General features: G+C 36.1%; 2 protein-coding genes and 1 long non-coding RNA gene across 9 annotated transcripts; 2 read left to right on the forward strand and 1 right to left on the reverse strand.

Moving 5' to 3' along the window:
- Positions 1 to 4,464: 4,464 nt before the first annotated feature.
- ASB16 (ankyrin repeat and SOCS box containing 16) lies at positions 4,465 to 13,957 on the forward strand. The gene is made up of 5 exons (XM_026679790.2): positions 4,465 to 4,929; positions 6,485 to 6,752; positions 9,706 to 10,198; positions 10,754 to 10,867; positions 12,732 to 13,957. Exons 1-5 carry the CDS (start codon positions 4,614 to 4,616, stop codon positions 12,915 to 12,917), a joined length of 1,377 nt encoding a protein of 458 aa, XP_026535575.1. The 5' UTR covers positions 4,465 to 4,613; the 3' UTR covers positions 12,918 to 13,957.
- A 2,847-nt stretch (positions 13,958 to 16,804) lies between these two features.
- Positions 16,805 to 17,743, reverse strand: LOC148128987 (uncharacterized). Its single transcript, XR_015746040.1, has 3 exons — positions 17,635 to 17,743; positions 17,030 to 17,093; positions 16,805 to 16,854 (listed from the first exon to the last, which is right to left on the reverse strand). It is a non-coding gene; the product is annotated as an uncharacterized LOC148128987 (long non-coding RNA).
- A 274-nt stretch (positions 17,744 to 18,017) lies between these two features.
- TMUB2 (transmembrane and ubiquitin like domain containing 2) lies at positions 18,018 to 25,691 on the forward strand. Of its 7 annotated transcripts, none has more exons than XM_087947761.1 (4): positions 18,071 to 18,123; positions 21,197 to 21,286; positions 22,124 to 22,677; positions 23,550 to 25,691. In XM_087947761.1, the coding sequence occupies exons 3-4, from the start codon at positions 22,130 to 22,132 to the stop codon at positions 23,899 to 23,901; spliced, it is 900 nt and encodes a 299-aa protein (XP_087803887.1). In that variant the 5' UTR covers positions 18,071 to 18,123; positions 21,197 to 21,286; positions 22,124 to 22,129; the 3' UTR covers positions 23,902 to 25,691. The 7 variants fall into 7 exon arrangements, with proteins under 7 accessions (XP_026535572.1, XP_087803891.1, XP_087803887.1 ...); XM_087947764.1 differs by lacking the exon at positions 21,197 to 21,286 and adding an exon at positions 19,829 to 19,952 and having other exon boundaries at positions 18,078 to 18,123; XM_087947760.1 differs by having other exon boundaries at positions 18,091 to 18,127.
- The last annotated feature ends 426 nt before the right edge of the window (positions 25,692 to 26,117 follow it).

Consider the following 26,117-nt stretch of genomic DNA (forward strand, 5'->3'; position numbering starts at 1 on the left):
TTGTTTCTCAGCCATTAGTGTTTCTTCTGTTGTTTTTTGTATCCTTTTGTATCTATCCTGTTATTGCTGAGGGTGTTGGAATTGATTTGGTCTTCTTTCCTGTCTTGCTTGTTGTAATAGTTACAGTGGACATTTCTTCTAATATCTCTCTCTGATTTTTAAGAAAGTTGTAAACATTATCCCAAATTGGCATTAAACAATTTTAAATTATTTTTCTTAAGAGTTAACTGTTAATGAGATATAATACTTGTTAAGAGCTTTTATAATGTTACGTTCTTATATAAAGTCTCACTAATCACAATTCTATACTTGCAAGGTAAATATCTAGGTAAGAAATCAATATATCTAACTATGTAGGTATCAATACAAAACTCTTTTCAGATATGTAAATATATATGCATCAATGTAAGTATAATTTACAGTTTAAATTGAATATAAGCATGATAAACATCAGAGAATCTAAATTCTATGTTAATATAAATACAAAATATAAAGAGAATTTAATTAAACTATTAAATATCAATATATAACTAAGTATAATCTACCTAGAACTTTAATTAATTAATTATTTATCTTAATTAGGCATATATAAAATGAATTAAGTAGTAGTAGCTCCCAGTTAATTACACTAAACTCTGCTTAAATTGATTATCTTTTAAATGTAAATCTAAAGTATATATATTGTAATATATCTGGGTTTAAATACCAATTAATTTTATACTTAATAATAATTTCCAGAAATTATTGTATCCAGTAGAAGGGAAAGAAAAAGAAAAGAGACAAAGAAAAAAGAAAAATAGTCAGCAGATGTTCAAATGGCAGATTCGCCACTTCACCAATTTAAAAGTTCAAAAAGAATAAAAGTTATCAATTTATCCAATTCTTATTAGTATTTCAGTCTCTCAAAATTTCCCTCCAATTCCGTCTTCTGTGTTGTACTATTGAATTGCTGACTAATGCTGTTCACTATGGACATTCTCCACTTCCGTTACTTCAGCTGTTTCTCAATGTCTATCAGTCCTTAGCAAAACGCAGTGCTCACAGCCCAGTAACTTGTGTTAAACTCTCACTTCACAGTTTTTCAAAAATTAGGATTTCCGAAAATTTCCAAAGTTTAAAAGTTAGTATTTGGAAGGTATCCTGGATCGCTATCTTGATCTATTCTGTTCGTTAAAGTGTCCTGCCACTCCTGGCTGTCTATTGTTCCCAGTCACTCTCCGATCATTCTCACCTCTGCTTTCTCGCCACTTTATCGGGTTACAATAGATTACTCTTCATCGATACAGTACAAATCTTTTTTTAAAAAATCCTCTATAATGCTAGCTCTTTGCACTGTCTTCTCCTTATTCCTCACCACAGGCTGTCATTCGATCTTGCTTCCCCTTTTTTCTGGCTGTTAGGACTTTGGAGAAACCATCAAAAGTATGCCAGCCTCTCTGTTGCTGGGCTCAACGGGGTTTCTCTCCGTCGCGCTGGCGATCGCGTATTGCCAAAGTGCTCCCCGAGTTTTCCCACTCCAACACGCTTCCCTCCAGGCTCCATGTATCCTTTCAGGATCGCTCCAGCACCAGAAAAGAGGGGTGAAGAATGGAGCTAGCTCTTCAATCCTTCTGATTGTCCTAACGTTACCACCGGAAGTCCTCCTTTTTTAAAGAATCACAAAATGTTCCTTTACCACTAGGTGGCACTCTCTGTTATATCCAAATTCCACTCCCCTCCCACTTTCTCTTCTCTATTTAGGGCTTTTAAATGTCAAAGATCCAATTAGTCCAAATATCAGTTACTGGTTGTTGTTTTTTTGACACATTCAAGTTCAGCTTTAATTATGCCTATTTAATGCCAAAATCATATATTTATCCAATTTGAGCAGATATTTTCTTCTGGCTTCCTCCTTTCAAATTTAAAAGACAATTTCAGCTGTCAAATTCCCCCCTTCCACTTTCTCCGGTCACTGCTTTACCATCTTTCTTAAAAATTTCTTAGAATCTTAATTCCGGGGTACCTTTATGTCCAGATATTGTGCCTGGTTATCCTGGTTTTCACACTGTTCTCTTCTTCACAGCTCCAGCACAATCTTTGTCCCGGTTAACTCTTCCTCTTCAGGGTGGCCATATTTGACCACCACTATAGCCCTTCTTCGGAGGGGAATATGTCTAGCCAGGGAGGGTAGATGCGGCTCCCCTCGATCCAGCTGGTGGTCTCCCCCTTCTTCACCACCCCTACAGGTTCTGGCCCCAAAACAAATTCTCGGGGCCCTCCGACGAGAGAGTATGGAACGAAGCCGCGCATGATCATGGTCTCCAGTCCGTCAACGAGGGAGGCGCCACCAGAAGTACACTGTAGCTCATTCTTGAATGAGCACATTTTTTTTACCATTCTTGAGTTGTAGAAAAGCCATGCCCTGCTGTCTTGAGATATTATTAACAGATGTGCTCCAGGCTGAATTCTTATTATTTGAGAACAGAATTGCTATTATGAATCATGGTCTTCAAGTGCGCCGAATGAGAAAAAAAGAATTTATTTAAAGGACTATATTGAAAAATATTCCTTGTACTTGGAAGAGACCCAATACACTTTACTGCCTTGTTCTTCATTTGCTTAATTCTACTCATTTGCATTTTCTTCTGGAAACATTTTCTATTTTTATGCCTTTATGTGCATCTACAGTAGACTTGCAAACTATTGGTGGGATTCAAAGTTTTTTACTACCAGTTCTGTGGGCGTGGCTGGGTGGGCGTGGTTTGGTCATGTGGCTGGGTGGGCATGGCTGGGAGGGCATATGTGGGTGGGCATGGCTCTCAATGTCACTCCCACCCAGTCACATGATAACTCACCCCCAGCCACACTACTCAGGTTTTGTGGCTCTTGGTGTTTTCTGTGGGAAATTGGTCATGTGGGTGGGTGTGGCCAACTTGATTGGCCTCACCCTTAGGAAATTTCTCCTTAGTCCAACTCACAATAAAATAGCACTATTCCAATATTTAGAATAAAATAGAAAGAGTTGGAAAGGACCTTGGAGGTCTTCTAGTCCAACCTCCTGCTTAGGCAGGAAACCCTATACCACTTCAGACAAATGGTTATCCAATCTCTTAAAAACTTCCAGTGTTGGAGCATTTACAACTTCTGGAGGCAAGTTGTTCCACTGATTAATTGTTTTGTCATGAAATTTGAGGGCTCGTACAAAAATGAGTCAATCTATTTTCCAAAGACCAAAAGGCACAACAAGAAACAATGATGGAACCTAACCAAAGAGAGAAGCAACCTAAAACTAAGGAGAAATTTCCTAAGGCTGAGACCAGTCAACCAATGGAATAGCTTGCCTTCAGAAGTTGTGGGTGCTTCATCACTAGAGGTTTTCAAAAATAGCGAGGGAAGTATACCCCGAAAGGATAGTGCCAGGAACTACTAAAACAATGCAGAAACCTTAAAACAGCCATTCCCCTTTAAAAAATACTCAACCCCAAAACAAACACAGCAGCTGAGAAGGAAACTAAGAGCAGCTGCTCATGCTAATTGAAAGCCTGGAGTGCTGCCAAAAGCCATTAACCCTTCCAACTCTATTCTAAATTGGGTGCTTCACAGCAGAAGCAGTACAGCTTGCTGGACCGCACATGCATTAAATTCATGGCTGGATGATCAAGCTGCATCATTGTCCCCTCCTGTATCTTTTCTCACGGGAAGAAACAAGAAGTAGCCAACACTGCAGCAGCTATAAGAAGTCTTGGGGAACTCCGGGAGTTTCTGCTGATCACAGAAATGTTACTTAATACTCTTTATAATGAAAATGTTTGTAATCTTGTCCTTCCTGAAGGGAAGAAGTTAATCCCATCCCGAGATGGGTGATTGATAGGTTTCCCTGCCCTAATCCTGTCAGTTTCTGTTGTTTATTGACTTTATTCAATGTGTATCAGCTGCATTCCAGCTGCAACTGTTAAGTGATTCTTGGCTGTCTGCTTGGAGCTATTAACTAAAAAGAGAGAGAAGGGAGAAAAAAAATCTCTCTTGCACTTTATTTTTAGCCGGTTCTCCGAACTGCATAAGCAATTAACTAACAGTTCAGGTGAACCAGTGAGAACCAGCTGAATTCCCACCTGTGTTGCAAACTTTTGTATTCTTGTATTCTTATTATATAGACTATCAACAATAATTAATTTATTTTCAATTTGGCTGATACTTTGAAACAGTATTTAAATGTCAAGTTCCTTTGCCATCTCAAGTTATTTTCATATATATATGGCTGGGATTAAATCGGTAAGTAATTTTGTTTAGGTTCAAATATTATCTGTCTTGTTTTTATCATCTATTATATTTGCATTATAGTTTTGTTATTAGGTGGCATATGTTGATTTATTACTGATTTTCTAATTGAATTTGAGAACTTGCCTTCCTTTTTTTGCTCAGTTCTAAAAAGAAAGATGACACTGCTTCTATGATGATTACTCAATTCTATTTATAACCCTGGGTAATAAGTACGCAGATGTTCTTGTCAGTGAGACCTTGTCATAATAGTAGCTTTTGAAAATTGGAAGTATCAGTTGTTTTCATAAATGATTTGGGGTTGATGCATTGGGTTACTGTGTAGAAAACGCTGAATTCCTTTCTTGCTTAGAAGAATGTCAAAGGAAACTTTTGTATTCACCTCTTCCACTCTGCGCTCCTTACGCTTGCAACGAGAAAAGCTGGAGTGGGAAGAACGGCAGAGGGCTGCATCTCGCCAGTGGGCCAGCCAGAGGTATCATCCAACTGCCAGGAGCCTCCTTTCTCTCCCCAAGCCCACCAGACATCTTGAATACTGTCGGGATCCTGCTCTTCACAATGCCCTTTACACAGGAGACTTGCCAAGGATCCAAAGCATTTTTAAAGATAAAATCACTTCCAACTTGATTGTGGAGACCCAGGTGGAAGAGCTAGAATGGTCAGCTGATCAGGGTAAGATGGGTAATCTTTTGCAGAAAGAAAACAAGTAATGTTGGTCATTTTTCTTCAGATTTTAGACAAACATTATCTCTTTGTATTGTGGAACAAAGGCTTGTAATATATGATTTAATTACATAAGAAATGAAATGAAAGGAATATGTGTTAATTATTTTAGCTGGGGGGGAAAAGGCAGCTTTGGGTAAATTGGGGCCCAGACAAGTTTATTTCCCAGATAGCCTTTTACCATACTACTACCCTGCCTGTGTTCAGTTTATTTCCATGTTTAAGTTTCCCATGTTTTTGGTCATTATTTAAAAAAAAATTTTTTTTCACTATTGTAATCGGAAGGAAGGAATACCTGTACAATATTGTTATGTTTTCAATTAGTAGTACAATCTTTGCTTGAATTGTAAACATCTTTTAAACTTTGCAATAAAAATAGAGAAGAATAATTAAATATATTTAAAGCATCTATTTTCATTCTTATCTGAAAATTTGATAAGAAAGTAAAACCGATGAAATTAGAATTGTATGTAAAGTGATATTGTTTATAAACATCATTGCAACATACCGTAGGTATTCTAAGACTGAATTAATAGTAACAGTTAAGATTTCCTAGAATTGACCACCCAGAGTCACTGGGAGGTGGGCAGCATATAAATTTAATATGTTGCTGTTAGTTATAATTCTTCTTGAGATTTAGATTTCTCTAACATGTTATTTTATAACAATAGTTTTCAATCTCTATTTGGCTTTAGAGTCTTTAGTTTCTATTTCTGAGGCAAGACCTACGTTTATCTCTAACCCTGTATCATTTTAGTATATATTTGAAGCTATTTCACTAATGACTGTCACCAAACTATAATCCTCAGGAATTGGGTGAAAAGCAAAACATTTAAAATATAACATATTTCTTTTTCTTCTTCTCACACAGCCAAATATCATCCTCTTTAAAAAAAAACAGTGTAAGGAAATGTACCATTAAAGCAGAAGACTATAGAAGGCTAGAGTTAATTGTTTTTATGTTTTACATCTTTTATTCTTCCTCTGTATTTTCATTCTAGTGCTCAAGTTAATCCTAAAACAGCATAGTATTTCATCAGACTGTGTAAGGAAATTGAGTCAGGCCAAACTTCCACCTAGACCAGATTTTATATTTTTAGTATTTAAGGCACTATCATTTCTTGGAAATCCACAAGTTAGCATGTTTGAGTTATTTGTATTGTATAAGCTTCTAGTGGAGCCATTTTATAGTGTGAGGATTGTTAATATTTAATTTTATTATCATAACTAGTAGCTTTATTATCCCTTAATTTATATTATATCTTTGTGAAAGTTCTCGTGTATGTTCTAAAATAAATGAATTCTGAATAAACAACTTATACGTAAAATAGTCTTCAGCTGATGACCATCAACAGAATTAGCTGTAATGAATGTGATACAGGGAAAAAGTGTCTTCAGTTTAATGCCAACCAACATAATTGGATAACTGACAGTATTTTTTACCATGTTTTGATACAGGAAGCTTTTGTCCAATCAATTATCTTTGTCTTTGTTGGTTTTACAGGGTTGTGGGTGTTGACTGCTCAAAAGAAACACACATCTCCATTGCGAATAACAGCTGCCAGGGGCTATCAAGACTGTGTGAAACATCTGCTCTTGAAAGGGGCAGATGTCAATGCAGTTATTGGTGGGAAAGCTGCTTTGCATGATAGCTGTGCCAACCATCATGAAGAATGCACCCGTCTGCTCCTACGTTATGGTGCTAATGCTAATATTCTTTCAGAAGAGGGGCTGGTCCCATTGCATTTGTGCACCACTCAGGAAACTTTGCCGTATGTCTGGGAAGTTGAAAGAATTGTGGGTGTGATGGCTTGAAGGAAGATTAAAGACAGGTTAATAGGAAAGTAGTGGCATATTTTGTAAAATAGCAAACAAGGTTCTTCAAGTAAAAGAATTATTCTTTAATGTTAAGATACTCTCCTGGGGGGAAAAGAAGCTGCACATTAATTACTTTTTGAAGGCAGAGTATTTCTATGGAAATCTTCTGTATCTTCAATGTTGACAGAAGGGTATATAGAAACCTTTTATATTTTATTATCTGAACTACATAATCCATGACCCATTGTTTCATAGATACTTCCTTATCTAAATTGAGAAATAGAATAACTGTAGGTGGGTAGAAAAGCAATGGGAGTGGAGCAACTTCCTTTTTAAAAAAACAATATTAAAAGTTTTGAATAACTAGAATAGAAAAACAAGAGGAAAAATGCAAGAAAAGGGATAAAAAGAAGCCATCTTACCACAAGACGGGGACTTCCCACCATCATTACAAGTATAAACAATTCCATTATCTCTTCACTTCTTATCTAACAAATATAAACTCTTCATCCCATAATCCATCTCTTTAACAATTGGCAAATCAAATAATTAATGTCTTCTTCAATTCAATTATCAGCAAAACATCCAGAGTATTTAATTTTTTTACATTAATTGTCCTATATACAACTCAACATTCTACATCTCAGCTCTTAATTATACCAAAATCCTACTTAAAAAGGCATAAAATGGTCCCAACATCCTGCTCTAAACAAAAGAAAATCCAAGTTTAACATGAGAGGAATAATTTCCCCTTCACAGAAGACAAGCTCCAAACACAACATTCCAAATAACAACCAATCCTGTTCACATATGCATTCCACATCTTCTCTTTCAACTTTAGGTAATTTTCTGCCTGTATAAGTGTGTCCATACTTCTTAAATTGTTGTTTCCCAGTATCCTATTATAAACAAAAGATTACAATTTAATGTAATGAGAAATAATTACTTCTTTAAAAAGTTCTCCAAACTTTTTCTTCTTTTTATGACTTTATGACCTTAATTTGGGATAGAGTTGGATGACTGGATGGAGCTAAGGATTTGTTGGCCAAAAGCCTTTCCTGATGCCTATGTGGAGTTTGCAGCAGATATTTTCTTTTTGTGCTCTGAGAGAGAAACTTCTGCTGCTACTTAGGATTGAACTCAATCTTCTGAATGGGAGATGAGTCTCTTCACTACTAGGCCACCATGCTGCTCTTCTCCAAGCTTCCTTATTTTAAATTAACAAAGAAAATGCAAACCCAATTTTAGTACTATAAAGTTAGTATTCCATGAACTATAGGGGGAAAGGATTTTATATCTCATTAAATATAAGCATATCCAGTATACCATTTTTTTCCAATTAAGGTATCAATAGATACCACAACAAATCCCATTTGATCCCTGGTTGAAATACACTGAATGTAGTCCTTTTTTTCCTTCTATATAGGGCAGTATCTCTTAGTAATTTATTCAGATGTTTGTTGATCTTTATTACAAGTTTCTTTAGCACTTTGAAAATTTCCCCAAAACAAAAATATTCCAAATGTTATGTAGGATTATTATTTTTATTTATTTCTTATTTTTAAAACCTTACTCATTTTTCTCTATATCTAGTAATAAATTCTTATTCACAGTCTTGTTCATATTTTTTTTCAAGTAAATTTTACTGCGTATATTATACTGTAACATCTTTGGGAACAAACTTTTCTTAAGAAGACTAGACATAGCTGATATGATTGAATCAAAATCATGAGATAGGTCCCTGCATAATTTCTTAAATATATCTCTAATTGCCCTTATGAGTTGTTTGTCATTTCTCCAATCTTTAAAAAAAAACCTTTCCCACAAGGACACATTTATTCTTAAAATAAAATTCCTAATATTCAAGTAAGCCCCGTTATTTTCTGTGCCCTTAAAACTTACAGCGGCCCTCTTGTGTTGCTTTTTGGTGTTTATTTTAAGTTTCTACACATTAGAAAAATAAATATTAGTATTCTTATATTTAGGATCACTGTCTTGAGGTTCTCATCGTGAGGAAGAACAACCACCATAAGGAGAAATTAGGCAATTTGCATCTCTGTCTTTGATACAGAAAGGATCATTGGAACCAATTGGTATAGGAATCAATTGATATAGTAAATGTTGGCTCTGCTTGTCCACAGAGCTGTTTTCATCCTGACATCCTCTCTAAGAAGCTCAGGAGCAGGAAGAAATTCCTGCTGACTTCCCCATTGGCTTTTCTTGTAGGAACCTGGCAGGGAGCATTGGAAATGACAATCACATCACTGCGGCTGATTGCGGCAGTACAATAGCACTGAAGCAGCTACAACTTTCCCAAATTTAAATCCCATAGGAATTATGGGTCCTAGATTTTGACACATTCTGTAAATTAGTCCATTTTAGGTATGTTGATTTAGAAACTGTTGCCATATGACACAGCATTTCACCCAATTGAAGGATACAAATAATCAGGCAGATATGAGAGTTTTAGCAGTATGTAGATATGAGTTATTACAGAAGTGCTTGTTTTACATTTTCTCTTAAATAGCTTCTGCCTTCAGCCCTCCCTGGGGCCCATGAATAACATTCTTTTTAAACTGCAATGAAGTGCATTTTGTAATGCTTAATTCAGAATTAAATTTTAATAAAGTTTGACTTGTTTACATGGTTTACCTCATAATAAAAGAAATAATTGAAATCTGCATTTAATAGGATCTGCAAAGAGAGTAACTGGATATAGAGGAATGAAGCCATACTTGATATAATTACAAGGAGTGCAAGAGTGCTTAACAGCATTTAGCTATGTGCACCCAAATCTATTTCTGCAATATTTTAAAATATATTTTAAAGCCAACAGAACGTAAAATTAAATAGTAGTTGATTGTAGGGCAATTGCAAAATTCCTTAATGCAACTCTGTGCCTTTCAGATGTGCTCAGCTATTACTGGAATATGGAGCTCTAGTGAACCAGAAATCAAGAGATGGCCATGCTTCCCCATTGCATGTGGCTAGCAGGCATGGTTTAGAGGACCATGTCAAACTCTATCTTTCCTATGGAGCAAATATTGCTCATAGAAATCAGGAAGGGGAGACTGCTCTTAACACTGCTTGTGCCAGTGCAGATAAACCTGAGGAAGCTGGCCGCTACTATCAAGTGGTAAAGCAACTTCTGGATAGTGGGGCCAATGTCCAGATTGCTGGCCGAAAGAACCATACTCCACTGCACAATGCCTGCAGCAACTGTCACATTGGTATTGTGGAGCTCCTGCTACAGCATGGGGCAGAAGTGAATATTAGTAATTGTGCTGATAATACTCCTATGGACTGTGCTTTGCAAGCAGTGGAAGATTACTTGGAGGAAGAGCCTGAAAAAGTTATAGCCACGTTGCTCAACCATGGTGCTGCCTTTATTAATCCTAAGGTAAGAATCCTAAGGTAAGCCTGCAATTCTAGTGATTCCTTGACAGTTTCTTGAAATTGTTGACTGATTTTTGGATTGCATAAAATAATATGACAATAATATATGTACAGAATAATGTTTGTAAGTTTTTAAAATGTATGGCCAACTTAGGACAGTTTCCTTTCTGGGTAAGGACAAGAGATTTTGTGTTTCAATTTCAATACAGAAAGTAGAGGATGCCAAACAAGCTGTCTCCTATTAGACATCTAAGAGGAATGAGTAGCACTACCTAAAGCTTTTACAATGAGAGGCACTTGTTTTACTCTATGTAAATGGTAGAGCCAATCATGTAGCCATTTTCTCTCTCTTCAAAGTCCACACCAGCTTTAAAAATAGGAACCATCTCCTGGATGAAAACTGACACAATGCTGTTTTTAATGTTCCTCTCAGATTGTACTTCCTATAGGTGCTGTGAGAATATAGGGCTTTTGGTTGAAAACATTCCTTTTCCCTTCCAAGATATTCATGCTTTTTATTTTCTTCTTTTGTTCTTTCTGTTAATGCTTCTGCACTTAGATGCTAAAGTTTTGTGCCTCATCACCTCGATCTATGGAAATAATTCTGAATTCTTATGACCGAGTAGTGTCCTGTGATTCCTGGGTAGGATCTGTACCCACTGAAATGTGGCATGTAAGAAACAGTACTTTTATTGTTCACCATTACTTATATGTCATACTTTTCTATCATTATGTTATGCTTTGGCTTTTTCTTGCTGAGTGAGATCAGGACTTGTACTACAGCAAATGGAGAAAGATGGGGAAATGGTAGCTGAGAAAATTGACAGTTTTTTAGGTACCATTACTTTTTTCTAAAAGAGAAGTAAACAGTCATATATCAGTATGACTTTTAGTCATAGCTTAGATTCAAGTAATCAGATCTTTACAAGAATTAGTTTTTACAATTGGATTGTATGTACTAGGATTGCTTTCCAGAAAGCTTTTGAAGTAAGCAACCATACCCTGCTTCCATTTTTGCTACCATCTGACCACTCACTCAGTAATTGAGTTCAAATCATGAATTAGAATTCATGACTACTCGTTAAGTAAGGGCTCTTCCTCCTATCTCTCAAGGCCATTCTCTACGCTCTCTACAACCTCCCTGTTCCTGTGATAACTCCAAAACTACTTGTTTAATTTGGGCTCCCATCACATTGTTTGAGAGGCAATATATGCTCTCATAGATTAATTCTCCCTATAATGATCAAATTATATTATTATATGGTGTATCACTGAACATAGGTTGATCATGTAGAAGAATCACATGATGGTATGTTCTGGTTATGTCTGGATAAATATTGCAGGGTGGGAGAGAGATTTCTATGCAGTAAAAAAAGCATTGGTAAGTCTAGAACTTTTCCCTCTGAGTACAGGGATTCTCAATTTAAAATAAACAGAATTCTGGAAAATTCAACAGTTATTACACTCTTTTGTATTACTGTAATTCAGGGTTGTCAAACTCAAGGTCCGGAGGCTGGATACAGCCCTTGGGGTGATTAGATCGGGCCTCCTGGGCTGTCCTATAAACAGCGAAGTACCAGCCCATTGTGCCTCTGTCAGTGAAAACAGAGCTTGGGGAGAACTGCGAGCTCCATTTTTTCTGGCAGAGGGCTGCAGGAGGCCATCATTTGGCGCTCTCCCTGGTCTTGCCTTCCTCCCCTGGAGACAATAGATCCCTCAGCCCTGCGTGGGCCACCACAGGCACAAGTGATGTCAAACTGGCTACGACCCCCAGCCCCTCCGAGGTCAAACACAACTCTGATGTGGCCCTCAATGAAATTGAGTTTTACACCCCTGCTCTAATTGATCCTAACAAAAGTATTGTCCAACCATGGATTTGGCATTTATTTTTAAAATTGAATGTTACTGCTTTTTAAAAAAATATAAAGTCATACTCCATCATTTGATCCTTTCCCATAACATGGGTTCTAAGTAAGGTCTTTGGCAACTAGTTCTATGTGTGGGGATTTAATTTCACAAATTATATATACTCTTGAAATATAAAGTAGAATATCTAAAAGGACCTAAGCTTAGTTGGGTGGCTGAACTGTGATATAAGAACAGTAACAGATATTATAAACTGTTTTACCAATAAAATAGACCAAATCTGGAAGTTATAGCAAGACTGAACAATAAATGTTAGAAAAATAATAGTGGGTGAAAATGCACAGCTTTTTAGATAGATATTTAACTCTTGACTGTCCTGGTACAGACAACAGATACAGCTTAGCACATGGAGAAAGTGGTTTAGAATCTGGAAATCTATATAATACAGTACTATTGTACATATAGGAACATATATAATGTGTGTTCCTAAAATACTTGAACAAGAGAACTTTAAAGATTGCTCCATGGGGTGTGTAATCTGTTGCAGAATATATATTTTTCTTTACAGGGAATTTTATAATAATTTATGTATAACATGTCTGCCTCTTGATGTTTTCCTATTGATGTGCCATGTATGGACAAAATTTAATTTTTCTTTTATGTCTTTACAGGAGTATCAAGTGTTCTATGATTCAGCTCTTTTCCTAGTGAATCAACCGCGCCCACTGCAACATTTAGCTCGTTGTGCTATTCGAAGGCAGTTAGGGATCCGTTGCCATAAAGGCATCTCTCAATTGAAACTACCTTCTGCTTTGCATGAATATTTACTTCTCCCATTAAAGGGTTATCTCCAATAAGATGATGGCAAAATAGCAATTAGTAATTTATTATGATTCTATCCTCCTGTAATGAAATACTAGTATTGCCACTAAAATGGTGATTAAACTGCAAAGAGCAAGCATTTTAGCTATGTTGATAGCCATAATTCTTATACCTTTCAATGTAAAGCAGAACTCCTTCCAGGGGAAAAAGCAGAAAAATATGAAGAGAAATTTTGACTGTAATACAAACATGAGTCCTGTTAAGAGACTCTTGAGGCATACATGTCCGATTGATTCAGGCTGGAAATTATTTTCTTTCATCCATTTACACAATGAGAATGTGTGCATATTATTATTGAATCTCTGGCATGAAGGATTCTCACCAATTAGCTAACTACTGTATTTTGTCCATTTAAATAATGGGTGGGTATTCACATATGTTAATATTGATCCTGATTTAATGCACTGGGCTTTGATTATAATCTTAAGAATGTAAATGTTGAGGATCGTTTCGTAGAGAGATTAATATCACTGGGCATATTTTTCTATTCAGTTAAGAATCTGATACTAATTGTAGTGACCATTATTGGTGAGCTATAGATCAGACTTCCCGGAGATAAGGTGAGATGGATTGGGATGGTCATCAGTAAATTTGGCAGTGATCAATTAAACATTGGCAATAGTGAGAGTCCTACTTGTAATTGCTATCTTGCAGGATCTAATCTGGATCGGTCACCAGGACCAAAGGTTTTTTCTTCTGAGCTAGGAGAGAGAAGTTCCCTGAAGATGGACTCCAGCACAAGTTCAAAAGCTCGGAAGATAAAACCACTGGTCACCAACCCAGATTAGTTTCTACAACATTATATTCACTTTCATTTGTAATTTCCATCTTTCTCAAGGTATAGTGAAAATACTAAATAGGGGTGATTTCCCTGGCATGTTGTCTGTATGCTGAGGACATGTTAAGAGAATGATGCAAGCTATATAAGCATCAAGATGATTTTAAATCTTTGGGCTAGAATCTGAAATAAAAACATACTGTTCTGTTGTGCCAATAAAAGAGAATATATGTGGAACTAGGTTGAACTGTGGAGTTCTTGGTGCTCTCTAAACTTGTTTTCATTATCTGATTAGGTAACATCTTCAGTGCACTATGTAATGAAACATTTGCTTGGAGAACAAACAAAAAAAGTACCGTATATACTCGAGTATAAGTTGACCCGAATATAAGCCGAGGCACCTAATTTTACCACAAAAAACTGGGAAAACTTATTGACTCAAGTATAAGCCTAGGGTGGGAAATGCAGCAGGTACTGGTAAATTTCAAAAATAAAAATAGATACCAATAAAAACTTTCACCAGGACAGTTGAGAATAAGTTTGATGTTCACAATTTCCTCTTTGAAAGAGACCAGTAAATAGGGAACAAGAAGATGAAGAAAAAGAAGTTTTTGCATTTGCAAGGTGCAAAGCGGCGGGGGTGGATCGCGCGTGCTGGAAAGGGCTTGACTGTATTCCAGAGAGAGAGAGAGAGAGAGAGAGACAGAGAGAGAGAGAGGCTGCCTCTGCTTCCTTAGGGCGGGGAAGGGGGCTCATCTGGACCAAGGGTGAGTCTCCCCCTCAGTTTCCCCTGAAGGATCTTCCGTTGCTTTTGCCTTCTCCCTACGTCTTCCCTCTGTTAAAATCCCCCCACACACACACACACACTTATTTTGGGCGGATAGATTTCGTGTCTGAGCATTCTCACATGACAGTGGGTCTTTCCCCCCTAAAAACAGTTAAAAATAAAAAACAATATATCCTCATGCAAGAACTTTTTGCTTACGATTACCCCCATGCTTACAAGTTGCAAAGGAAACACGGAAGCAGGGAAGCGGCTGCCCAGCTCCGGAGCTCCACACCATTTTTTTTCAGAGGGAATCTCACTCGAGTATAAGCCGAGGTTTTTTTTCAGCACAAAAAATGCTGAAAAACTCTACTTATACTCGAATATATACGGTAATTGAAAGCTGCAAGATTGTGCAAGATTAGCAATATTTTTTTTTGTTTCAAGTTTTTTTATTTTGTTTTACAATATATCCATATCAATGTGTGAACAATGTGGCACCTGAGTATCATACATTTTAGTATAAATAAAATAGTGCTATTAATCATATTTGTTACATTCCTCAAGCTTATGTAGTTCTAGTGTTGATACACGTATTTGTATTAAATTATAGATTTAATTATTTAATTATTCAATGTTTCAATACATTATTCCAATGCCAATCACAATATTGTTTAAACATACATAATAATACTATCATTCAATTTCTAATCTTCCTTATTATTTTTATTGTATAAAAATGTGTATACTAATATTCCCCCTCTCTTATTTCTATCCCTATTCTAACTTTTAATCATGCCACCATTATATTTAAAAACAAATCTTTTCTATCTGTCATCTCTTGTCCGCTTTAAAGCTTTAATTATTCGTTTTTAAACTTGCCTCCAATATTCCTTTCTTGGATCTTTATCCATCTTTATCTTTATCCTTTATAGGGATCTGCATCTACGTCTTGACTATTCATTTTAAACATTTCTCCCATCTCTGCCCTTTTCCATTATCTAGCTTTCAAAATAGCTACCCATGCCCCTATCTCCCTTTAAAAAATGTCTTCCTGCATCTCTGGTTCCCTTTTTAAATTTCTTAAAATGTTTTCCCCTTGGTTTATTTCATCAATTATTATTATTTTTATTATTGTTTTCTTCGTCTTGTTTTGTTTGCTGGTTAATCTCTGCTTTTACATCTGCTCTTTCAGTTGGCTCCTTTTCATGGGCATCTTGGTCACTCATTGTCCTTTGTATAATATTTCCCAGTTTTTTATCCATGCCGTGTATTAAGTTCTTAATAAAACCTTGTGGTTTCTTATCATTCTTATCAGAATGTCCTTGATGCTTTGAAACATTAATGCCGTTTCCCACATTCCACTCATTTCCTCCTGATGGCATCTTGTCTTGTTTTAATAAGTCCTGCTCTTATCCAAGTAATGCAAAAATCATGTATTCAAGCCTAAAGTCACTCCCCCCCAAAATTCAATGTTCACAATTTTTTGTATTCCACAGTCAATCTGTTCCTTTAGATAATCTCAGCAGCTTTTCCAGAACCTCCTTAAATACCCTTTATGTGTTCAATCTCATATCATAGCATTCAGGGGCTCTTTAATGAAAATATATTTCTTATTCTCATATTTAAATCTCCAGTAGTCATGTTGTAGATGCATAAAACATATCCTTGTCAGAATTTTCCAGGATTTGAGAATGTTATATTCTCCTTTCATCACTCTGTTTAGATTTCAGTGTTGACCAGTTTTAATCAAATAATAAGTCAAAATATAGAAACAAAGTTAATTTTTAGGTAAATAGTTCCAATATTTTTAAAATGCCTTTCTAGAACAATGCCTACTCAGTTTAAAATTTTCTGTATCTTTAAAAGTTAGGGGTTTTTTTTTGCCTTTCTCCCCTTGATTCTTTTCTTTCAGTTCTGAAGTTTTTCTCAAAGTGCTTAGTCACTGCTTTAGCAAATAGTTGTGACCCTCTCTTTGCCTGGATTTTATCCTTTTGGGGTTAGGTTTTAAATAAAAAAGAATCCTCTCATCCAGTTCCAGAGACTTCACTAATTCCACTCCAGCACCAGTCCTTGGTTGTCCCAGCTTCATGGCAGCCATCTTTTGGCTGCCTCTTCTCGTGGCTGAGAGGGGGGAAAAAGCCTGGGACCAGCAGCAGGAGAGTTGCAACTCTCCTTGGTCTCACAGGGCACCCCTCTTTGCTTCACTGCCCCTACAGGGTGAACAGGGAGAACTCGGCATGGGAGCGCGGAGACCCGCTCCTTGTGTTTGATCTCGTTGCGATGTCAACCAGAAGTCAAGACTAGCAGTATTCTTGAAGGAAGTGACAAGGCTTAATTAATCTCTTGGCTTTTATAATCAGAAGCCCTAAGATAAAGATGTCCTATTGTTTCTTTTATTTTTTATTTTTCTTATATGTATCCATGTATTCATAACTATGTTTTTATTTATACCTATTATCTTGTAAGCACTTGACAAAAATAAAAAATAAAAAAAACAAATAGATACTGTGGTAGATGAGAATGAATTAGGTACATCTTACCCGGATGCTTCAGCTGGAGTTTTCTGCTGACTGCTAATGACAACCTTGTGTAGGCATCTGGAAACTAACCAGCCATAAGACAAAATATATATAAAAATGGATGTTGGACTGATCTTATTTCAAGTTTATTGAAATACACAACACACACACATACACACACCCTTGTGAGTCAATAGAAGACGACACTTTATTTTGAGTTGTAAGATAATATTTCAGGGGGGGAAAAGTCAGTAACTTGATAATATCAATCTTTTATCAAACAGAGATATTTCCTTTTGAAGAAAATAAAAAGTATATATTTTTATCTTTTGTGATGAAAGGGAGATTATCTCCACAGCATATAGTCATCTGTCACAGTTGCTAATTAGCTTCCTTTCTTACAGTTGGTAGATTTTGGAAGGAAATAGTTTTCCGATGCAGTTTCTAAAGACTTTGAAGAAAGATGCAAAACTCCATTAATCACGATTAATAGTAAAAGAGCATAGTATATTCATAGTATATTCATATTAAGGAAGCATAGGCATAATTAAGTTAAAAAAACAAAACACAATCTTGGCACCTAGAAAAGAAAACCTTTAAAAAGTCAAAACAAAATGAAACGAAACCTGAATAAGAACTTCCACCTCTTTATGGGCTCTTTTAAATATTTCTCTTTAAGGGTTCTCTTCTAGAAGAAAAATAGCATCAACGCCTTCGGAATTTGTTAGCTGATCTTGTTGCAAAAATTGCTTTGCTGCCATCTAATGATGAAGTTTGGTTTTTAAAATGATAAGTCGCTCTGTTCTGCGATATTGGGAGAAAGGAATTAAATGGGATGATCCCCCCGTATTTAACTAGCAAGCCATTTATGTTGGCGTGTCACTCTCTCCGAAGAATGAATGTATATTCTATAAATAGGAAAAGTAATCACTAAAGAACGTTAAGTGACCCCGTCGCATGCTTATCGCATCATAGGTCTGATTCTGTAGCCGTTGCTATAGCAACCAGTTTTGCAGCCGAACAATCCTGTGCGCCTCGCAATTACGTGTCAGCGGTCGTTAGTGACGTCTCCCTTTTGGGAAGCTGGAGGAAGCGACTCTAAGGAAGGAAGGAAGGTGAGTGACAGGTTCCTGCGCCCCCAACGCCTCAGCCTTTCCTGCACCTCTTAAGAAAAAATAAAAATAAATATTGTTTCCGCTAATGGAAAAGCCGCATAGTTTGGTCCGATTTCAGAGCCCCCCTTCTTCCCGAGCTCCTTCGGTGACCCTTTTATGGGACTCCCCTTCTCCTCCTCCAAATAAAAATGGAGCTTTTCCTGCCTTTTCTTGTGTTCTCTGCAGCGCTACTTTTAAATTATGATATAGACCTTCCCTTCCCTTGTATTATAAGGAGACTTGCGCTGCCATACTGCCCCTCAGCCCGGACTTCATTGCCTCCCTTCACACGTATTACGGAGTATTGAAAGGGTGGGTGGAAGTGGGGGGGCTGACACATGGGAAATTGTGTTTTTAAAAGGCAGCGTTGTTGGAGGAGGGAATGTTGCCCTTAGAATTTGGCAGTCAAATGAATTGAAAGGCAGACTTTTAGTGGGAGAAATAATGGATAGGTTTAGAAAGATGTTTAAACGGGCAGGGTAAGATGAGATATCAAACAATAACCTTTTATTCTTTCTAGTTTTCTTTTTAGTTTGTATTTTTTATTATTGTATACAAAGCTTTTAATAATAATAAAAACAATCACTCAGTGAAGAAAAGTGCATAGGCATAAAAATCCAATTAAAATTAGCTTCTTAGTAGCCTCCCTTTTGGAAAAGAAATCTCCCAATTGTACATACTTTCATGTTGAAGTCAATTTATTTATTTATATTTATTTTTCAAATTTATATAGCTGCTCATTCTACAAATGTGATTCTGGGTGGCATAAAATAAAAAGAACAATAAAATATAAACTTTTAAAACAAATATGTACTATGGAGAGTGTTAAAAATTGATACATAGTAAGTCACTTTGCAAGTTCTTTTAATTTCCCAAGGATTCCCAGACCTGCTAGAAAATCATAAATTCAGAAGGTGAATAGGGTCTCTGCTAACCTTACCTGGAAGTAGGGGAGATGATGTTGAAGATAGTAATTTAAAAAAGCATGAATGTTGATTGTTACCAGTCCAGATATTTAGTTACATTTACTTTCATTTGTGGACAAAATGCATTCCTCAGTTTTCTATTCACTGTGGTGCCAAGGCATAGCAGTGAATGGCTTTTCTCTTTTTACTGCAGTTTGGGAGAGGAGAAATCTATAATTTTCCAGATGTTGAACCATTTTCCTTTATTCCTAACTTGGCATGTTGTGTTGGACTTGAGAATTAGATTTTAACAATATGGAAAAATCAGAAGACCTCATATGCTGATTTTTTGACCTATATTAGAAGATACCCTGTTGGTTTTAGGATTCTTATAAGTAGTGCTGTCTGCTGTCTTTCAAACTGTAGGCAAAAAGCATATCTTATAGATTTTAGACAGAATTTGAACACTGCAAGTTAATAGTTGCATAAATAGTAAAATAATTTCAATAACAAAGATGATAAGGGGAACTAGCTATCTCAGTTATGTTGGTTTTCAAATGTCAGGTTTGCCATATTGAAAATCTAGGTAGGAGGTATTAAGGGTGGATGCACACTGCTGAGTGCAGGCAGGTGGAGGGTGCTTATGGATATGAGATCTGTAATGAGGCTCACTAGGAGAAAAAGAAGGAGCAACTTAGGAGAATTACTTGCAACCTACCCTGCCAGCTTCCCCATTGACTTTGCTTATGGGAAATCAACAGGGACAAATGGTAATCAGAGGAGTACTCTCATTGCGATGTTAGAATTGCAAGCCAGGTGCTGAGTACCTGGATTGCGATAACTTGACTATGAGGACCCTGCAACTGTCACAACTATGGACCAGCGGTAAGTTCCCACATTCAGCACCATTATAATTTTGAACAGTCATTGAAAACTTGAGGCCACCTGTATCAATTCAGAAGCAGAGATATAATATTTTCTATCTCATCCACCTCAAATACTTCCATTCAAAATGCTATTTTGTTGCAACATGAATTTGTAAATAGAGGTTTATTTGTAAACTGAAGAGCTTCATTCCACTTATTCCACTTATTACATAAATTAAGCTTACATCTTCCTTGATAAGTAGGAAATAGCTGGACATAGGAAAATAGTTTAGGCAATTTCAGTGATTTTTCAATTTATCTAGAGTCCCAGGCCTGTCAAACTGGTGGCCTGCGGGCCGGATACATGACGTGCAGGCCACGCCCACCCCAGCTCTGCAAAGGCAAAAAACATAGCAATATACCATGATTCAACCCGTGAAACAATCAAATTTGACACCCATGATCTAGACCAAAAAATGATCACTTTGATTAGAAAATCTGTTTCTGAGTGAGTGACTGAATTATTCATAATAATAATTATGCTAAATAAAAATTATTCTATTTTTTTAAAAAATAGAAAGTCAGTTTAGCGTATTGTTACCAGACTAGACACCAGGAGACTGTGAATTCTTGCCTGCCTTAGTCATGAAAGCCAGCTGAGTGACTTTGGACCACTCACTCTCTCTCATTCCAATTCACTAAGAAGTTTGTTGCTGGAGAGAAATTAGGAGGAAAAACAAGTATTAGGTATGTTTACCACCCTGAGGTATTTATAAAAATAATAAAAGGTTAAAAATAATTAAATATATAAATTCAGAGTTCTATTATACATGTTTTTCCCAATTTTGAGGGATCATAAATTTTCAAACAAAAGAAAACAATTTAAATTCATATGTTAATTATTTATATCAGTGACCCCCAACCTTCTGTGCACCATGGACTGGTTCCTTGGAGAAAGTTTTTCTGTGGACCGAAAGGAGTGTGGTTTTGCATGCTACCTGCATCCCATGGATGGAGCTTCACTTGTTTGCATGGTCCAGTTGCTGGCATGCTGTGCACCGATGCTGATCCACAGACCAGGGATTGAGGACCCCTGATTTATGTCATAATGTTTTTATTCTATTGCTGATAATCAGACTATTGTGTAAAACATTAATGTCAGAGACTAGCCTAGCCAGGGGAAGGACCAAGTGGGAAATTGGTTTCAAATCCTTTTATGGAGATAGGAAGCAAGGTCTGACTTCCCCCCTCATTCCCTTGAAGGTTATTCAACCTTATCTAATCTGGCCCAGGTACAAACTGCCAGTCTGGGAAGATTCCTGTGAAATAGGCATGAGCATAAAATAACTACTGGTAAGTGAACTCTTCAAGTTTGGATCTGGTTGTTCCTATATGATAGTTAATCAAGATAGTATTGTATTTTGTTGAATAATAACTAGCAACACTAGGCATCTTCTAACCAAGCAAACTATGGTAGAGTTTCTTCCCTTAGTTTCTTCATGGTTTTTTTTACTGCAATAAGTGGCTTTTGCGTAGGAAAATTAATGGATTGAATAGATTTTGAATATGCTTTTTTAAATTCCTATTTCAGAGTTTTACACTGCAGTGTAGAGAAACTGTACAAAGATATCTACAACCCTGGACAATCTCCATAACTATTACATTATTAACTAAACCAGCAGTTAATTTTGACAATAACTTGCTATGTATAGATGTAACTCTCACATAATTTCCAAGTTCTTTGTTTTGCAGCAAAAAGTTGGATTTTTAAAAATGAAGACATTATTTAGTCTTTCAGAGTTAGTTAGTTATTCTTCACTTGTTTATTAAATTTTTATCTCACCTTAAGTAACTCAAGGCTGTGAACCTACATAATATTATTGCATGTTATTGTAAGAATTTTACAGATTTTTGTAACTTATTTAATAGTTGCATGAATAGAGTATCTAGGACTAACCAGCAACTCGGTTAGTCTTAGTTAATCAGTTAATAACTATTTCTACTGTTTTCAGTTTTATAGAAAAAAAAGTAAATTCAACATGGTAGATACATTTTTATAGGTAAAAATTTCACAAATTCTCTTTTCCTTGTGATTTAACTGTAAAGATATAGCACCAAAATCTGAATGCAGTGCTGTCTGAAATTATTGTAGTCTTTGATCTAAAACTGAATTCTATCTTCTTCTTTTAGCTGAAGATGGAGCCTCCTGAGATTACCATAATTGAAGGCGTGGGAGATGAAGTGACTGTGGTGGCTGGTATAATGGTCCTTATTATGGCCTTGGTCCTGGCCTGGCTCTCTACGTATGTTGCAGATGGTAGCAACCATCTTCTAGGAACTGTTGTGGCCACTGGAGATTCATCAGTGATCCATCTGAACCCCATTGAAAATTATGTGGGAAATTCTGTTTCTGAACAATCTGAGCCAGAGAATGCTACAGAAAATACTGAAGAAAAGGCGGATGAAGGTTCTGCTTCTGGCACCAGTCCTACACTAGAGCAAGTTGATAATGGCAGTGGCTCTGATGCTGCTTTAGACTGTCTATTGGACATTCAGGGTCTGCCACAAAGGACTGTTTCAATAGAAGGTGTTTCTCAGGAAAGCCAGGGAGTTCCACAAGCAGTAACCAATATGGAGGAGAGTGAGCTAAATCCAGGCTTCATCAAAGTGCGTCTCAAATTCCTCAATGATACAGAAGAAGTGGCTATTGTAAAACCAGAAGACACCATAGGCATACTGAAGAGGTACTGTTGAATATTAACATATATTTGTTTGGTATACTCTCCTTAGTTGTTTGAAAAAAATTATATAATTTTAAAAATATCATCTCAGAATAGATTATAACAATGTGGTATAATTTATACAGGCTTGTCATTATATGGTAGATCATCACTTTAATTGATTTTGGAACCCTCACTATAGTTTAAAACTTTTCTCACTTTTACTACATATTTAAAAGAATCTTAAAAGGTATTCCTACTGTTGCAATGTAGGAGGGAATCAAACCCAGCTGGTAAATATCTAGAGATCAGTTCAGCAATCACCATATACTTTTTCTTCCATTTTGGAATCATAGGGGATGTTTAAACTCCCTAAACCTGTTGAGAATAACTGATTATTCTGACATACAGTACACATAGTTCTTGACCTGGGATACTGCAACTGTCATAAATATGAATCAGTTGCCAAGCACCTGAATTTTAATCACATGACCATGGGGATACTGCAACACTTGTGTGAGAAATGGTCATAAGTCATTTTCACTGCCATTGTAACTTTGAATGGTCACTAAATGAACTGTTATAAGTTGAAGACTACCAGCATTTATACAACCATGGTCACAATGGGAATGAAGCTTAGCAATTGTATTGTTTTTTGTAGATGACTTACTTACAAAATGAATGTTGACCATGATACAAGCATTGCATGAGTTAAAATATGTAAAAAAAACTACATGGATTTAAAGTGTTATTAAAACACTTTATTAATAAATTATATCTTGGCTATGTTGTCATGAAATAACATGTTGATTCCCTTATAAAGGCTCATCAGTTTATTAGAATATGAGAGATCACATTTTTACTGACATTTTTATTTATCTATGTTCTTTCTAAAGCAAATATTTCCCAGGCCAGGAAAGTCAGATGAAATTTATCTACCAGGGTCAGCTGCTCCAAGACCAGGCACGGACTCTGCAGTCTCTCAATATACTGGACAATTGTGTAATCCACTGTCATCTCTCCCAGACCGTTTCTGCCATTCCTGACACTGTGGTAACACCATCAGAAGCTGGGGGTATTACTTTGAGCATGAGTGACTTGATGATTCCCATTTTTATGCTGATGCTGGCAGTGATCTGGTATTTCCGAATCAACTACCGCCAGTTATTCACAGCGCCTGCCACCATTTCGTTGGTTGGAGTGACTGTATTTTTTAGTTTTCTTGTTTTTGGGATGTATGGACGGTGAGCAGATAGGGGAGAAGAAAAAATTCAGCTACCTTTTCAACCAAAATGCTTATTATCTGATATGCTCACTTGTTAATAACCAACAGCACAAAGAAATGCTCTTACCCAGAATTCTATACAAATTGAAAAAAGGCTTTACAATTGAAAAACAAAACAAAATCTTAATTGCTACATTTTCTGTGGCTGTCTGGATATTTTTGAAACCATTAGTAAAAGATGAAGATATGACACATGAAGAATAAGGCATTATTAGTTCCTCTGCTTTCCATTACTTGGTTTTCACTTAAAACACAATTCTTTTCCATCTATGTCTCAAAAAACAATTTGGCTGGTCACACCAATGTTTTCTTCATATATCTCATTCTGCAAAATGATTAGAAAGTTATTGATGATTGGTCTGAAATCCAATTCCTGTCTTATATGCCCTTGGATGTCTTTTGAATCCCCCAATTGAGGAGGAGCATTTTTAGCTGAACTGTTTGCCTAATCAATTTGTTGCTTCTTGGACAAGCATGGAAGGAATGATCTTGATGTACATTTCTTTTATTAATTCCACTGTGTCCAATTATCTAGTGATAAAGCAATGACCCATTGCAGTCCATGAATGCCAATGAGTGGAACAAATGGAATATCTACTGCAGCTCACATAGATTAATATCTCAAAATCAGGTATTTTTGAACTGTGTTTTGAAGATATCTGGCTGTATCTTAACTGGGGACTTACACATTTAGTCAGTCCCTATCAGAAATACGTATGTATGTTGATGGGTAAAGCACAGTGAGTTGAGATTGCAAGCTGGATGTCTATTTGGTGCACCTTGTACTTGCTTGAGAAAAGGTAACAGGTGCACTTAGAGATTCCTATCAACTGTTTAGGCAGTTTATTTACCGTTTGTAGGTAAGATATATGTTGACATGTGCCTAACCAGTCAAACAGAAGAAAAGTGTGTCTGCTGTCATCAGTATTTTTCAATGTTATTCATATGTAGATTAGTTTAGTTATAGTTTTAAACTCCATTGATTCTATTCTCTTTGAAGCATGATTGCTTCAAATTAATTTTCTTGTAGATAGGAGTTAATCAAAGTGTTAAAGTTAGGTTACTGCCATGGAATTCACTGCTATAATTCCTAGAGTCTGAACGAGAACAGACAATTACTGAGAGCTGAAGTTTCCATTGGAAAGAACTGTTATTTTAAACATAGGATTAGATATTAAATTAGCCCCGAAGTTGTAAGCAAGAGGAATATTATGTTTTTAGACATCATGGTTACAGAGAAACTCAAGTTAAATTGCAGACTTAAACATCCAATTTAATTACTGGTGCCAAGCAGAAATGTCTAAATGCTGCTCAAAGCTACCCTGTAATATTTTCAATTGCTCTAGCTTCTAAAATCAAGGCATTAAGAACAGATTAACAGAAATGTTTTTTGAACTGAGGCTTGCTAGATGTTTTGGAATGTATAAGAGTGTGTACAAAGTTCCTTGTCATTTTTCTAACTTTTCTGGCTACTTCACAACTGCATTTGTGGGCATGCACACAGACTTAGCAGTGAAATAATTATGCATGTACATGAATAAGGAGACAACTGGCTGCCTCCAAAGTTGTCTAAATCAGGAAAAATGACATTGCTGTTGGAAAAGAAGTGCTCTGTATGTGTTCCTGTATATAAAAAGTGCTCTTGGGGGATTTGTAGAGCTCTAATTTTAAGTACATCTTTGCTTGATATGTTGTCTGAAATGTATACTTGTAAAAAAGAAAAAAAATGTATAAATATTCCTGGAAACTGTCTTTTCTGTGCATTCATTCTGAATTTAAGATTAGAGGGAAAGTAAAAGAAACATGTAAATAACTACATAATTAGAATGGTTAGATGGGGCCATTTTGCTAATGCTTATTCATAGGCATCCAGGTAAAATATTTCTAAATGACTTGTTTGGTATACTTGCAAGTCTGTTGTAGAAATTAAAGACTTCCATAGCAAAGTACTTATTATACAAGAGTTTTTCTCATCAGGAAATCTTTTAAAAACAATCATGAAGATCTGTAATAGTAACCACAGAAAATTTGGATGTTTTTGTAAGATGTCTGTATTTGTATAAATAAGGTACTCTGTTGAAATCCAAGTTCTATGTTGGGTAAAGTTAAATTTTTGTCAACTGAATGATTAATTTAGGTAAACCAGTTTTTGTTTAGTTTTATAATTTATTTCAGAGAA

The sequence above is a fragment of the Notechis scutatus genome, chromosome Z (assembly GCF_049901735.1).
Source record: "Notechis scutatus isolate UNSWTSFEM ecotype Mainland chromosome Z, rNotScu1.2, whole genome shotgun sequence".
In the NCBI taxonomy this organism is placed as follows: Eukaryota; Metazoa; Chordata; class Lepidosauria; order Squamata; family Elapidae; genus Notechis; species Notechis scutatus.